At 44.3% G+C, this 15,958-nt stretch overlaps 1 protein-coding gene across 1 annotated transcript in view; it reads right to left on the bottom strand.

Annotated features, from left to right (window-relative positions):
* The window catches only part of LOC139758071 (putative glutathione-specific gamma-glutamylcyclotransferase 2), a 56,410-nt gene extending 44,454 nt beyond the window's left edge, over positions 1-11,956 (bottom strand). The window contains exons 1-2 of the mRNA XM_071679147.1: positions 11,435-11,956; positions 10,843-10,878 (exon numbers count right to left, since the gene is read on the bottom strand). Coding sequence (XP_071535248.1) covers positions 10,843-10,878; positions 11,435-11,593 — 195 coding nt within the window. The 5' untranslated portion in view covers positions 11,594-11,956. The remainder of the gene's footprint in view (positions 1-10,842; positions 10,879-11,434) is intronic.
* Between the last annotated feature and the right edge of the window lie 4,002 nt (positions 11,957-15,958).

The raw sequence follows: 15,958 nt of genomic DNA, 5'->3' as shown, positions 1-15,958 counted from the left end.
CCCCCCACACACACACCCACACACACACACACACACACACACACACACACACCTCCCGAATCCTCTGATCCTCGCGAATCTCAAGGAGGGACTACTGGCCTGTAAACAATGACAGAAGCCAACGGCCAGGTTGTAAACACAACTCCCTGGTTGTAAACAGCTCGTGCCTGAGTAAACTGTGGTGAAATATACAACAGTTGTGCACCGTAGGAACGCCTGTGTCGGGCTCAGAGCCACGATTTCGTCCAATCCACAGACAAGATCTGTTGACTGGACTTGTGGTTTCCATCTACACACACAACAAATTCCGCTGGCTTAACCCCGAAGACATGGAGGCTTGATTTACCTAAATTCAAACCTTGAACTGTAGTTTTACCAGATCAATTAGCTTAAAACTTAGGTAGGTTATAACACTGAAATTGAACTTCATTTCTGACATGCTTTGCAGAACGACAAAGCTTTTGGAGCTTACAATCTGATTCTGACAGTGAAACTAAGCTTCTGAAACGGTGTTTCTGGTTTCAGCACTGAAACGAAACCTCTATGGCTCCAACATTGAATATGGTCTTGCCTTAAAACCCTACAATTGAAATTGTACCTCTAACACCACCAGAGCTGAAACTACGCCTCCAACACCAGAGCTGAAACTGCGCCTGTAACACCAGAGCTGAAACTGCGCCTCTAACACCAGAGTTAAAACTACGCCTCCAACACCAGAATCAAAACTGCGCCTCTAACACTAGTTAAAACACGAACAGATGAACTTTGAATACACTAAGTGAATCACATGAACACAACATCGCCCTCCATTCTCTCTAACTACACCCTCAAATATACGATGCCTCCCCAAGACCCACTGATACACCCCAAGAGAGGAGGAACCCTTCCCTCTCATCTCCCCATGGGGTTGCAGGATAAGGTCCTACATCCCGGATGTGTCGGATTCATTATACGTGACACCTCTACAGCCTACATGTAATCCACAGCTGGACAGTCAAGAGTGTCAAGGCCGCTACAGACGCTCAATGTTTCACTCAGTCTTAACTTGTGGAAGCCAAAACTGCCCAGTTGAACCTGAATGCGTGAGACGGGAAATGAGGCCACGTATATCTTATCGTACGGCCAACTTCTGTACTGATGGAACACTGAGCGTGTGAAGTGGGGGCCACGAAATGTTCGTACCACTGGATACATGAACGAGTTTATGCATCTCTATATCACGTAACTTGTGCCAGCTCACGCTGGTAGTTGCTGGAGCTTAAAGCTAATTGATACAACGATTGATAAAGTATCCATCAGCCTTTGACTCAGCTATGAAAACTATCCATCAGCCTTTGACTCAGCTATGGAAACTATCCATCAGCCTTTGACTCAGCCATGGAAATTATCCATCAGCCTTTGACTCAGCTATGGAAACTATCCATCAGCCTTTGACTCAGCTATGGAAACTATCCATCAGCCTTTGACTCAGCTATGGAAACTATCCATCAACATTTGACTCAGCTATGGAAACTATCCATCAACATTTGACTCAGCTATGGAAACTATCCATCAACATTTGACTCAGCTATGGAAACTATCCATCAACATTTGACTCAGCTATGGAAACTATCCATCAGCGTTTGACTCAGCTATGGAAAACATCCATCAGCATTTGACTCTGCTATGGAGGTACGGGTGGGTGAGGAGGCTCTGGGTCAACCACTTGAACGGAACTTGTTCATGGCTTCAATTCTTTCGCCTCATCGCACTGACGAATGACAGAGCCATATGACGTGACAACGCTTCACATTCTTCATGTCTCGCACACGATAAATTCTTGCTAGGAAAAAAAAATACATATACTCGTGTTGGTTCAAAACGTAATAATCATTTAACAATAAAATGGAGTTATTCATCTATACTGGGTCATGTGAGGTTTATCTGAGTTATGTGAGGTTTATGTATACGGGGTCATATGTGGTTCATCTATTCTGAGTCATAGGATGTTTATATCTATACTGGGTCATTCAAAGTTTATCTATACTGGGTCACATGAGATTTATCTATACTGGGTCACAAGAAGTGTATCTATACCAGGTCACAGTTGGTTTATCTATACTGGGTCATGTGTGGTTCATCTATACAGAGTCACAAGATGTTTTTATCTATACTGGGTCATGTGAGATTTATCTATACTGGGTCAAAGGAGGTATCTATACCAGGTTACAGTTGGTTTATCTATACTGGGTCATGTGAGATTCATCTATACTGGGTCAAAGGAAGTATCTATACCAGGTTACAGTTGGTTTATCTATACTGGGTCATGTGAAATTCATCTATACTGGGTCAAAGGAAGTGTATCTATACCAGGTTTTAGTTGGTTTATCTATACTGGGTCACATTGCATTTCTCTGTTCCTGGCTATACACTCACTCATTCTGGTACAATACACGATTCCAATCAGAACGACAGCGCGACCCTTGAGCACAGAGGGACGACCCTCAGCTGCGAGGACCAGACGACGTTACCTAACCACGAAAAGATCATGTCAAAGACCTGACCGCCACAGTCGCACCCGTCGTGCTCAAAGGGGGTCGTTCTCACGTCCTTCACTGACGCACACACTCCACACCCACCCTGGACTTAAGTGTCGTTTATGGCTTCAGGTACTCACGACCTCAAACCACACTCCCCTCACATCTGCTGTGTACGATCACTCAGGTGGTGTTGGCGTCTCGCGTTCGGGTGTAAATATAATCGAGAAAGTTGGGCGACTGGCGGTACTGACGAGCCAAGAGAGAGAGAGAGAGAGAGAGAGAGAGAGAGAGAGAGAGAGAGAGAGAGAGAGAGAGAGAGAGAGAGAGAGACCTTTGCTATGGCAACAACAACAACAAAAAAACATCAGGTTTACACCATCTTAACAAAGACGCAACAACGCCATCCGTTTCTACCTAACTCTTGGCTTTTACGTCCCTCTGTCTTAAGGACCAATACACACACACACACACACACACACACACACACACACACACACACACACACGCGCGCACACACGCACACACACACATACACACACACACACACACACACACATATATATATATATATATATATATATATATATATTCGTAATGGCATCCCAAGCCCAGCTGACTCCCCTTCCCTCCCACCCAGCAGTGTCCACCTCCCTGGTATCCGAGGCACCTGGGTTCTCACAACAGTGCCAGTGCCAACTATAAGGTACTCGGGACCTTAAAGGAATCCACCAAACATCCGACTTAGGAATGTCAGAGAGAGACGAGGTAATGAGATAACCACAGAAGTAATCATGTTATCACTGTAATTAATACTTTTTTTTTTACAACAGTTGTACTGAGGTTATTAGATCGTGTAGTTAACTAAGGAGTAATTATGATGTTTAATAAGGATGGTTTTCCCTAAGAGAGGCCATCTGTAAGGTCAATAGTTAGGTTAAACGTCTTTTTTTTCTCATCATCTCACGTCTCTTTAAGGACACAATGTGATCTGCTGTTATTATCTGAATTGACGATTCTTTGAATACACACACACACACACACACACATATATATATATATATATATATATATATATATATATATATATATATATATATATATATATATATATATTCTTGAGTTATCGTACCAAAAGAAGAGGAATGTGATGACGTGGTAAGTTCTGCTAAGCCCCTGCTTTGTTGCGACAATCAACTAAGCAACCCCGCCTCGTTTTCTGTTGCTATTTAGTAAACTTAAGGCATGAATTCATGCTGACGTGACTCTTATAACTTGTTCTGACTGACTCACACATCTCCTATTGTGTCAACTGATTCCTTCCCAAAACATCTCACCCATACTTTGGTCATAAGGACACGAGCATGTGCCAATAATATCTTAGATAATCATTACCAAATCACTTGTTAGTATACCTTCCCCTCCTCACGTCTTGCACCCAGCATTACCGGGGAAAAGAATATGACAATACGGCAGCAGGAGATGGTGAGTGAGAGAGAGAGAGAGAGAGAGAGAGAGAGAGAGAGAGAGAGAGAGAGAGAGAGAGAGAGAGAGAGAGAGAGAGAGAGAGAGTCTCAGCGAGCTAAACTAATCAATACTTTCGTTTCCCCGACTCCCCTTCTGACCCCCAGGTGAAGCTCACCTCTCCTCCTGACCCCCTAGGTTGAACCTTCCATCCTGACCCCCTCCCCTAGGTTGAACCTCACCTCCTGACCTCTTAGGGTGAACCTCCCACGTTCAGTCTGAGGATGAGTCTCTGGGTGAGTATCTTACGCATGAATCACAGGTGAACCTGGGAGAACCAACATACGAAGCATGGCATGACAGAACCCACCCAAGCCCGTCGTCTTCCAGAGGGTCAATCTGTTAATCAGGTGAACCTCCCAAGGTGAACCCTTACCTGCACAAGTTCCCTCGGCTTCTCGTAAATACGTAACACATGCAGGAGTCTAGTAATGTTAGGAGTTTTAAATGATCGCGTGTAGTGTGCGTCATCATGTCTGGGTCGGTGGCTTATATATATATATATATATATATATATATATATATATATATATATATATATATATATATATATAGAGTGAGCGTTGTGTGTGTGTGTTAACCAAAACTCCTGACATTTCAAACTGTTCGTAACTATTTTTTTTTTCCTACCACGAAGTTTCTAATTAATGAACATGATAAAAATTCGATGAAATATATTAACCTTCTTTACGAGGCGAGAGTGTAGCCAGGCCGAAGTGGAATCGTGTAAATATTTTCCCCCAATATACATTCCAACTCCAACAACAATACCCATATACAGTAGCTTTATATAACTACATCAACAATAGATCGTACCCTATATATAGACAATAGATCGTGCTCTTTACAGACAATAGATCGTGCTCTTTGAATGCGAACTGCAGGCTTTATTTTGAAAAAATAAGGAGGGGCAATACGGACATTCTAGCCAGCCTGGCCCCTAGCCTCCTCTTACCCCTTTCGAAATTTACCTCCTTACCTCACTAGTGTACTTGATACGAACAATTTACCATCGAGTCTCCATCATGAGACACCTCCTAAACCCCAGGATGCTAAACTACCGAGGCAGCGAGGAAGGCGAACAGCTCTGTGGATCAGCTGAGGTGTTTTCGTTTCGACAGCCGTTATACCATGAGATTAACAAGTATGTGAGGTTAAACAACAGGAAGACAGAGAACGTATCCGCTTTTTAAGTATAAATCGAAACAATGGTATGAGTAACAGATAGAAAAAAAAGCGATCAAAACTAATAGATTATAAGTAAATGGAGTTACGATCGTAGACAGTAAAGTCATTCTGAGTTTAGTCAAAATAAAGCAATTTAATTCGTATCAACAATGTGAAAATAAAATGAATAAGGGAGAGGAACAGGGGGATCAATGACTGAATAAAAGAAAATATATACATATATTCCCCTCAACCCTTCATTCCAGGTGTTCCTATAACCCCTCATTCCAGGCTGTCCATGTAAACATTCATTCCAGGTCTTCCATGCTCCCCGAATCTAAAGCTGATCAAGAGATAAATATAATTACAAATACATGAAACTTTTACCAAAGTCATCCACGAAAAGAGAAAAAAAATCTCCAAAACCAAGGTGGTGAGAACTGAAAGCTTCCAGAACTCTTAAAATCTTAAAAGCCTTCCAGACGTTGGTTAACGCCTGAAGATCCTCTTCATTTCCATAACCTCCACTATTCCCGGGACTTTCCATGGTCGTACGCTTAATTTCCAAGGATTTCCAGCCAACGAGTGCTTCCCTGCGCCTGATCCACCTTCCCTTAAAGTGGAGTCCAGTTTAACGGGTGAGCGGTAGCGTTCCAGCCTGATCGCCTAGAAACTATTCTGCCTTCGCTCTAGCAGACTCCAGTGTGACTACACTCAAATACATTATCAAGAAATATATCGATCAGTCGGTCTTATCTACAATTACTTGCTGGATACTGATAGCTATTCTGAGCTGGTTACTGATAACAAAAACCTGTTGGATATAGATAGGACAGAAGACGTCATGAATATATCAGTTATCGTGCGAGCAACTGTTTATCATGAACAAAGATGCCTTCTAGTGGTGTGATAAAGAGGAACTCTGTACTTGCGCAACTTCCGTGGAAAGTACTGGTATTCTTGTATTACTCACGATGCTGCCATTAACTGAGGCACTGTTCAGTTATCTGAGGCCCAATATCCAAGGCACTGTCCCATTATCCGCATTACTGTCCCATTACGTAAGACACTGCTCCCATTATCTATCGAGGCAGTGAAATACCTAAATTAGTCATATTACCTTAAGCACTGTTCCACTGACCATGACATTGTCCTACTAACCGGGGCAGTACAGTGACTTACCCTTGTTTGGCAACCAGTTCCTCTGAGTAAGGGAGGACGCTGACTACACCGTCTTGTCTTGCTGTCTCAGTGCGTCATGCTTGAAGGAAAAACACAGGCATGAAACATGGTGTCCGGATGTATCAAACAAAGGGGAAAAAGAGACATGTATATAGTGTGTTGCCCGAATGCAGTTTTTAAACCACACCTACACACAATGATTCACGTCCTGACACCTTTGACACACACACACACACACACACACACACACATTACCCATGTATCACCATGACCCATATACTACCATAGCCCATATACCACCAGGACCCACAGGAAAAGAGTAACTTGCTTTGTTTCATATACTGGCGTCAAACAGAGATACAATTATGGCATTGGGCGCTCAAATGTGGATGGAGAAGTCCGGTAGCGCCTGTGGGTTCGTTCGAGAGCAGCTGTGGGTTCGTCCGAGAGCGCCCGTGGGTTCGATAATGCTGATGCACACAAGTACTAGTACTCCGTCAGGTATCCTGACCTACTATACTCTACTAACGAACCCAACTGTGATGTGCTTGCCAAGTGACGGTCGATACAAAGAATACAAAGGAACATAAAGGAATACAAGAACCCACAGCATCTGATACCGTCGCTACCACACACGACCCTCCTGAAGATGTTGTGGTCGTCTGGGGCGCAATCTCCTGCGCTGGACCAAAGACTCTATAGCGCCTGCCTGTACTACACTGGATCCAAGAACCTGTCATGAAACATGACAGATCTATCGAGTCGGGCGTAATTCACACGGTTTACCAAGCGTCCTTGGAGTCCCTACTGGCACCTACTGCAATACCAGACAGGTCCGTTGCGCGACAGTCCCCTGTCCTGGTCAGGTTCAGCAACACCGGATACCATCTGCCTTGAATACAAGTCTTGCGGACGTCCCTTCAAATACTCTTCACCCCATCCTACCCCCAAACACTGGAATCAACAGGAACCCTCCTCTCCCCGTTCCCGCTTCCCTGTAATTTCTGCAACGTAAAGAAAATGTCTTAAGTATTTCTTTATTTACGCTGAGTGTCGCACAGAGTCCTTCGTCAGCTACAGCCGTCTCGAGGGTCGGGTGGTGGGTCCATCCATCCTGACATATCAACAGCATTATTTTTTTCCTTCCGGACAATCTGTTTCGTTGGCGTTGGCAGAATTAAAGAAACTTTTAATCTGCGGATGTGGCGGGGTTGCGTTCTGGTACGGTATTATAGTCGAGACAGCTGATGACGTAAAAATCTACGTTCCCAGGGTCGAAATCCGGGATATGTTAAGGAAGGAGTGCCATCCGGTTTCATGGGTGAGGGTGAGGGGCCCCAGTAGACACCATCTGGTCATAAGCCTAGACATGATTCACCGGAAGCAAGTGCAAGAGGTCGACCTAAAGCAAGTGCACCAAGGTCTATCGTTCTTTGTCTACACCCAAACAAGTCTGTTTCTACCTCTACATCAGTAAGTCTCTGCTTCTACACTTTTAAAAGCTTACGTCTTTACTACTATGGATGTGCAGTCGCGACCAAAGTTCGTCTCCTCCTTGAGACTCCTGCAATAATATCGACCCAAAATGAGATGATAACGTGCCAGCGTTGGTGACATACAAGTCAACATGGGTCCGTCCTGACGGACTCAGTGTTCAGAGACAGAGTCGTAACAGAGACAGAGTCGAAACCGAAAGGTACGGTACATATAGCATGACAGTTATGAATGTGTGGACGAGTGATATACAATACAACCATGATCAGCAAAGACAAATGAAATCCCAGCTATGTGGAGATACTAGAGGATGTCTTGATGTCATTCGTCCCTGCTTGGGCAATTCCTGCTCCCGATAGTCACGCTGGTCCATGATAAAGATCCCATTCACATCAGCCACATAGTGAGGGAAGCGGCTACAGGAACGCCCTGAAATTCAGGTTCTAGACTGGCCTTCAAGATGATGCGATCTAAACCCCACTGACCACCTGTGGGCCTTGATGTGGGTCGATAATAGGTATCGAGGTGCAGTACAGGAGTCAAGTAGTGGAAGATAAGGTGTGCCAGAGCGTCCGGACAAGACAGGATATGTACCTAAACCAGGTCGAATCCGTCTGTCCCCTTGTGTTTGCTTAAAGTCACAGACGCGGCTGAAGGCTGGACCTCTTACTAGTCATAGTTTGTGTCATGATTGTACTGTGTATTGTGGATTGCACTCATTCAAAATAACGTAGTGCAATAACCAAGTACATGATGCCAACTACTACGAGTTTAATTTTAACAGTTCGTAACTCGGGATGAATGAATCAATTGCTTGAAGGTGGGTTATAAAACAAATCAATGTAACTCTACATTTGGTTCCCTGGTATATAAAATGTTGATACAAGTCAATTGCACAAAAACGAAACGTGGAAAATACATTGGATATTCATGAATGCCAGGCCAATACTTTTAATGTTTCATGACAAATATATAATATTGATGGCGTTCAGTGCCATATTCAATCAAGACAAAAAAATATTGGGCTGCGTGAATAACAGAGTGAATCATGCACTAGTCAAGTGTGTCATGATCTATGACAATGAATGGATCATATTTCTCAAAGGCTTGGTCAAATACCAGACCTTCTACTTCACACGTCAGGGACGGTAATAGTATCAGCGCCATCTGTGGCTTGTTTATCACATCCCCACCAAACGACAGTCTGGGTAAATCAGCTCGGAGACTCGTTCTTTTTTTGAATCAGTCTCACCAACGTGACCGAACTTTTGTTCGGGACTGTACATATCTACACACACATACACACACACACAAATATTTTTACTGCCATACGTCCACACAACTACATCCATACGTTTGTATTATCATTACAGTCACCCGTCTGTATTCCTTAAACCTATGATGCTTACCTTCTACACTAAATGTCTGTAACCACAAACCTATATGCTTTTATCCACTTAACTCACATATCTGTACCCATAAACATATATGTCTTTACCCACTAACCTTGATTTGTGTATCTAGTACACCTATATGTTTCTGCCTACCATATCCAGATGCCTCTATCCCTAAAACAAAACTACCCAAACATCTAATCACACCTAAACGATTGTTCTCAGCGCCAACATGTATGATTCTCACATCCACACTTCTGAGTGCCCTACCCACACTTGTGACCCATACACCCCACGTTTACACCATACACACCCGAATGTGTAAACCACACACGTCCATAGGTCTGTACCAAACATTCTCAACTTGTGTAACGTACAGCCACACCCCCACTCATACACCAAGACGTCTGTATCACACACCTATACCTGTGTACCATACACATACACATCTGTACCGTATACTTTCACATCTGTACCGTATACTTTCACATCTGTACCATACACTAACACGTGTCGACCACACATCTACATGTGTACACCTCACACCTACATATCTGTACCACCATACGTCTGTACCTTATCTATAGCCCCAGCACCCCATTCTCTAAAACACTTCAAAACAGAAAATGGTCGTAAGATAAGACAGGCACCACCCCAACCCCTCCTCACCGAACCCTAGCACACGTGGCGCACGTTGTCAGCATGTGACAACCACGTCCACCACACAGTAGAGCGTCACCATAAAACGAAAACAATCAACTGTTTCCACGACTGATATCCCAGTTCCACGAAGGAGGGAAGGGAGGAAGGAAGGGGATCGGGGACAAGGCTGGGGAGAATTGGGAAGCGGGAGGGAGATGGGGGAGATGGAAGGGGGAGAGAGGGAGCAAGGACTCTGAACGGGTATTTCCCATGGCTGACCAGATTTCTGGACTGGCCTCCTAGGATAGGAAGCCATTATTCCACCTGATTCCTCGTAGAGTCTAGCGACCAGCGAATGTAGCCGAGTTACTGATATACTTCGGTATACAGCGTAATGTTGTCCCGTTCCAATGCAATGTCCAGAACCAGTGGATTGTCCTGTCCCGTGGTGTTGTCCCCTACTGGTCGACTGTCCTGTCCCGCTGCGTTGTCCCCTACCGGTGGACTGTCCTGTCCCGTTGTATTGTCCCCTACCGGTGGCTTGTCCTGTCCCGTTGTGTTGTCTCCTACTGGTCGACTGTCCTGTCCCGTTGTGTTGTCTCCTACCGGTGGCTTGTCCTGTCCCGTTGTGTTGTCCCCTACTGGTGGTGTCCCGTTACACTGCACTGTCCCACCCACTCCTCCTGTGGACTGTTTCATCCACAATGAGAGTAATCCTTACGTTGCTCATCACCATGACCTACACTCTACACACCAATCAAATCACAAATGCACTTAAACTACTTATAATTAACAAGAGATATAATGACCCCCCACCTCCACACACTCTTGTTCAGTAGAAGAGGGAGGACCCAATCTCTCGCCTCGAGACTACGAGGCCACAACAGCGAGCGTGAACAACCCAAACACTAGCGGGTACTTACGTCTTGCTCCTCCACCAGCGTCGCCACACGCCCGGGCTGAAAGAGGAAAGGATCAATAAGAACAGTGGTCGTCGCGTGCGACGGTGCCTAGTTAGTGCCAGGGTGGCACCACGTGCAGCGCCAGGAGACCACAGTAGGTCAGAGGCTGCGAGATCACACCCAGTCAGGTGGCTCCCCTGGCCTCATCCCTCCCACCCATCCCAACACACACACACCCGCCCACCTTACACAGGGAGTGATACAGAATCTCTAGTGACGCGATCACCTGGTTCTGCCTACCGTAGGAGCGTGACAGCGGAGCCATATGGTGGCTCCTGTGCCCTCTACAGTGCCTCTAGGCCTCGAGGGTTCCCATAAGAGTGAAAGTTCGATGAGTCTCGCATCGATCTACACATACACACACACACACACGCACACACAGAGAGAGAGAGAGAGGCGGATGCCAGATATCGCTAGGGGAGAGACCTAACCAAAGCGCACTGGTAGGGTGTGAGGCCGAGCTTAGTGTAACACAAGAGATTCATCATCCTCTCCAGAAATCGACCTTATGTTAAGTGACGAAGTGGCGGGATTACGAGGGAGCGAGCCTTACCTTGCTGGGGACTCCTCGGTGGGTGGAGTTGCCCTGCCAGAACCTCCTGACGTAGTGTCTGATGTACCCAACAGCCGAGGCGCCAAACTGGAAGCCAGGATGCCAGCAGAGGGACCCGTAGCCGAAGATCCACAGGCTTCTCGTCTCCTGACTCCCCATAGCCAAGAGCTCCTGCACACCACGGCTACTGAGCACCTTGTGTGGCTGGGGAAGTGAGGGAGGACATCACTAGGACCGGGGCCCCAACGGCTATCGAGGGTTCGCTTTTCAACCTGTTTTTTTTTTTTTTTTTTCTTCCTGTGGTTTGCGTGAGAATATAAACCAGACCTGGAGGTAGGGGAGTGGGAGTGTTGCCCCTGGGCTGTCCTGTGTGAGAGTGTCACTAACACCGTCGTCGCACCAAAACACAAGAGCGAGACAGGCACGATCAGCTGTCTCAGTCCCGACCTATTTCCTGGCATCGTGCGGATCGATGGCGAGTGGGGAATTTTACTGGTAATATTCTAGTTTTCCATGTAAGAAATGACTCAGTGTGGGGGAAGTATTAATTACTACATTCGTCTGATTAATTGCTCATAAAAAAGCATAGATTACAGTAATATCTGTAATAGAATTTATCCGTAACAGATACTCTAATAAATGAATAAGCAAATTTACCCACTGGGTTTTCCTGTATGTCATGACGTCATGTACCTCTAGCGTACCCTCACCAATGGAAACTCGGCGCACAAGCTACACAGATTCTCATTGGCTAACCTCAGACTCTTCTGCGTTTGCGTATGATGCAATCTCTATTCGGACTTTCATTGAGGCATTTTCCCAACTGGTGGGAAAAAAAATCTAGTGTAAGAGGGAAATTATCAAAAATTCTTCGGAAAACCAGAGTCAAAGGTAGAGATAAAACAGTAATCCCATAACGAACGTTGTGTTGACCATTCAAACTGTGAAGGCCAGGTGAGAGGGAGGGTAGGGACGCCTCCCCAACGGGTAAAAATAATAACTGGCAACAGTGGAAACGTTATGACCACCGAACGTGCTTTATCCTCGCGACCGACCACTCCAGATGGTTACCCTGTTACCATCTGTGTGTCACTGTGTCACACCCCGTAACACACTGGTCTCTCTCTCAGTAACCACTGTTGCACTCACACGAACACACGTCAATTTCTATCTACTCTCACGCGGGTTTAAAGTGTAGTGGGATGATGCAAGATGCGCGTCGGTTGGCAAGACGAACTGCCCCCGTTAGCTGCAAGTGTGCGACCTTCAGCACCTACCCTGTCACAGTTAACCTTGGCGTTAACGAGACGCTTTGATGTACGCTATCGATAACGGAGGAGTCGTTGGTAGGGCACGGTGTTGGCGCCAAATGTTGAGAGATATCGACAGTTTTGGGGTTTTTATCGGCTTATCTATGCGAGTACACGCTCACGCCATGGACAGAATGAGCCCTACGTCACTTGCAAATATTCATATATACTTTTAAGTAGCACATTTTGCAAGAAAAAAAGGCTACACAATTAGCAACTTACATAATTTATGACAATCACCACGATGCCTCCTTGTTATATAAGGCTAAATCACTGAAATAGGTGGTTTTTTCAGTATCCTGAAAGATTATACTCATGAAGGAACTCATACATCTTAATAACGCGAGATTTTGGCATTAACATGAAGCAACAAGGGGTATAAATATGGCATAAAGATTTGAATTTTTCGTTCCCATCGTGTATGATTTTCTTCAAAAAAATCATTATCATTTCTATCATTATTATTATTATCATCATTTCTATTATTATTATCATTATTATCATTATTATTATTATTATTATTACTGACTGATGTAATGCCATTTCAACCGTCATACTTACCATGAATATAATTAATGTCATCATAATTACCACCAACACTAGCAAATGACTTTCCTGTATCCTGGAGACAATCCTCGACCTAAAAGCACAGTGCCAGGCAGGAAATCCTCACCTGTTTATGAGACTCGTTCATTAAATGTCAAAGAAAAAAAGGTTTACGTTGACCAGGTTTTTAACACAAACATGTTTACGTTAACCAGGTTTTTAACACAAAGATGTTTACGTTGACGAGGTTTTTAACACAAAAGATGTTTACATTGACCAGGTTTTTTAACACGTTTCCAATACGTTAGTCAATATGAAACTACACTGGCGACAACTAAAATTTCACTGTATTTGAACCATTATTATCAATATCTACGACTGTACTTATTACATTATTCATTCTGCTTACATAATTACATTTCAACATTATCAAATCATATCACTTTAAATAATCACATTTCAATTCCCTCAAGATATCAGTTAAGTATTAGAAAATCGTATATCGTGAATGTGTAGAAAAAAAAAAAGGATCTTCGTTGATACATACATCAGAACGTTGTCAAACAAAACGTTTCAAGTTTCTCAAGGAAACGTGTAAACGTTGGCAACGACCCAGTGTTAAGGATGGCTCACTTCTTACGTCACCAGCGCCACTACAGAAAACTTGGAACACCTCACTTGTACTGCCTGCTTCCCACACTCTCTGGGTCCCCCCTCCCTCCCCCCCGCTCCTGCACACACCCCCACTCCCTGGCACTGGCAACGCCCAGGAGGGGGAGAAAAAGGTGGGGGATCGTGTGTGGGAGGGGGGATGAGGAAAAGTTATGTGGGAAATGGACAATGTTTACTTGAATCAATCCAATATCCTTCCTAGATCAATTATAGCAGCATTTCTCACTCACCCCTACGAGCAACAGAACACACACACACACACACACACACACACACACACACACACACACACAGGAATATAGATAAAGCACCAAAAATACGTCTCCAGCAAGCCATCCACATACCTCAGTACACAACACATATGTTCGCTCTGCGAATATCTTGTTTCTCCACTGTACGTGTTCTCCCATGACCAACCCCTTCCTTTATCTCCCACTGACGAAAGAGAGGGAAATGGGGAATAGTAGTGATGGTGTTAGAAGGGAGGTATTGGTGATGGTGTGTTAAGATATAGAAATAGCGGTGATGGTATGTTAAGAGGGGAAGTACAGCAATGGTGATGGTGTTAGAAGGGAGGTATTGGTGATGGTGTGATAAGGTATAGAAAGAGTGGTGATGGTATGTTAGAGGGGAAGTACAGCAATAGTGATGGTGTTCAGTGGTAGGTATTAGGAACAGGGTAGATGTGATGGTGTCAAGAGTAGGGTAGATGTGATGGTGTCACATCAAGAGTAGGGTAGATGTGATGGTGTCACATCAAGAGTAGGGTAGATGTGATGGTGTCACATCAAGAGTAGGGTAGATGAGATGGTGTCACATCAAGAGTAGGGTAGATGAGATGGTGTTACACCAAGAGTAGGGTAGATGTGACGGTGTTAGGAGGAGTGGGATAGCAGTAATTGCATTCTGTGTGGAGTGCAGGTGGGGGGTAGTGAGGAGAGGAGGTAGTGGTAGCGATATCAGGGGGGGGGGGGGTATGTGGTAATGGCAATGGTACCAGGGGTAATGGTGGTGGCAGACGAGTAAGAAGGGTAATGGTGGTAATGTCAGAGAAGGGCCGGAGGCAATGGCGGAGATATAACAATATAATGGACTACATTATGTGAAGAATAATTCATGGTAATTTATGTATATAAAAACACTGATCCAAAACATCGCAAAAGTCACCTGGAAATCATGATACGTGCGAGATAAAACCATTGTATAATGCTCGTTTTCATCGTACGATATTCGTTATATCGTACACTCCTACGTTCATTATAGCGAGTGCGTTACTTATTACCCTTCCCTCCCAAGGAGGGGCGTCTGTCTTCGGGAGAACGATATTGGCTACAGACGGAGACGAGCCACAACGAGACGGGAATGCAGTGGGGAGAGGCGCCCCAGATCCTGCATGCATTTCATATGCATACACAAACATCCGCTCATTATACTCAGGCACAGATGCGTGCATACGTATGCACACTCTCTCGTGAGCAAATACACACAGCACTGGATACATACATAGACTTCAGTACATACAGAAGACACTAACTCTCTTTCTCTTTTGAATATCTTTTGATACAATTCTCTCTGTATCCTGTTCGTTTTCACTGAAAAGTATTCTTGTTTAATTAACTTTTTCACGCACACACACACACACACACACACGTCTCTTCGTTGTATATCAACTGACTTATATTCCTTTCTTGTATCTCCCCTGATGATGTGATTATTACATGAAAGTGCACTTGGAAAATTATCATGTTTCATTTCCCTGACCCATAGGAACATATATATATATATATATATATATATATATATATATATATATATATATATATATATATATATATATATATATATATAAACCTCGAAAGTTCAAGCAACAAGGTCTGCGGGTCAACCAGCATGCTTTATGCCTGAAACTGTCGAGCTTAGAGTCTAATTAAACCCCCTGGATATGTCAGAACCTCCAGGTATGCTGAGCATACCTCACGTCAACCAAGCGAGACGT

The sequence above is a fragment of the Panulirus ornatus genome, chromosome 29 (genome assembly GCF_036320965.1).
Source record: "Panulirus ornatus isolate Po-2019 chromosome 29, ASM3632096v1, whole genome shotgun sequence".
Lineage (NCBI taxonomy): Eukaryota > Metazoa > Arthropoda > Malacostraca > Decapoda > Palinuridae > Panulirus > Panulirus ornatus.
The sequence above is the reverse complement of the archived record's forward strand: the minus strand, read 5'-3'. Positions and strand labels throughout refer to the sequence as shown.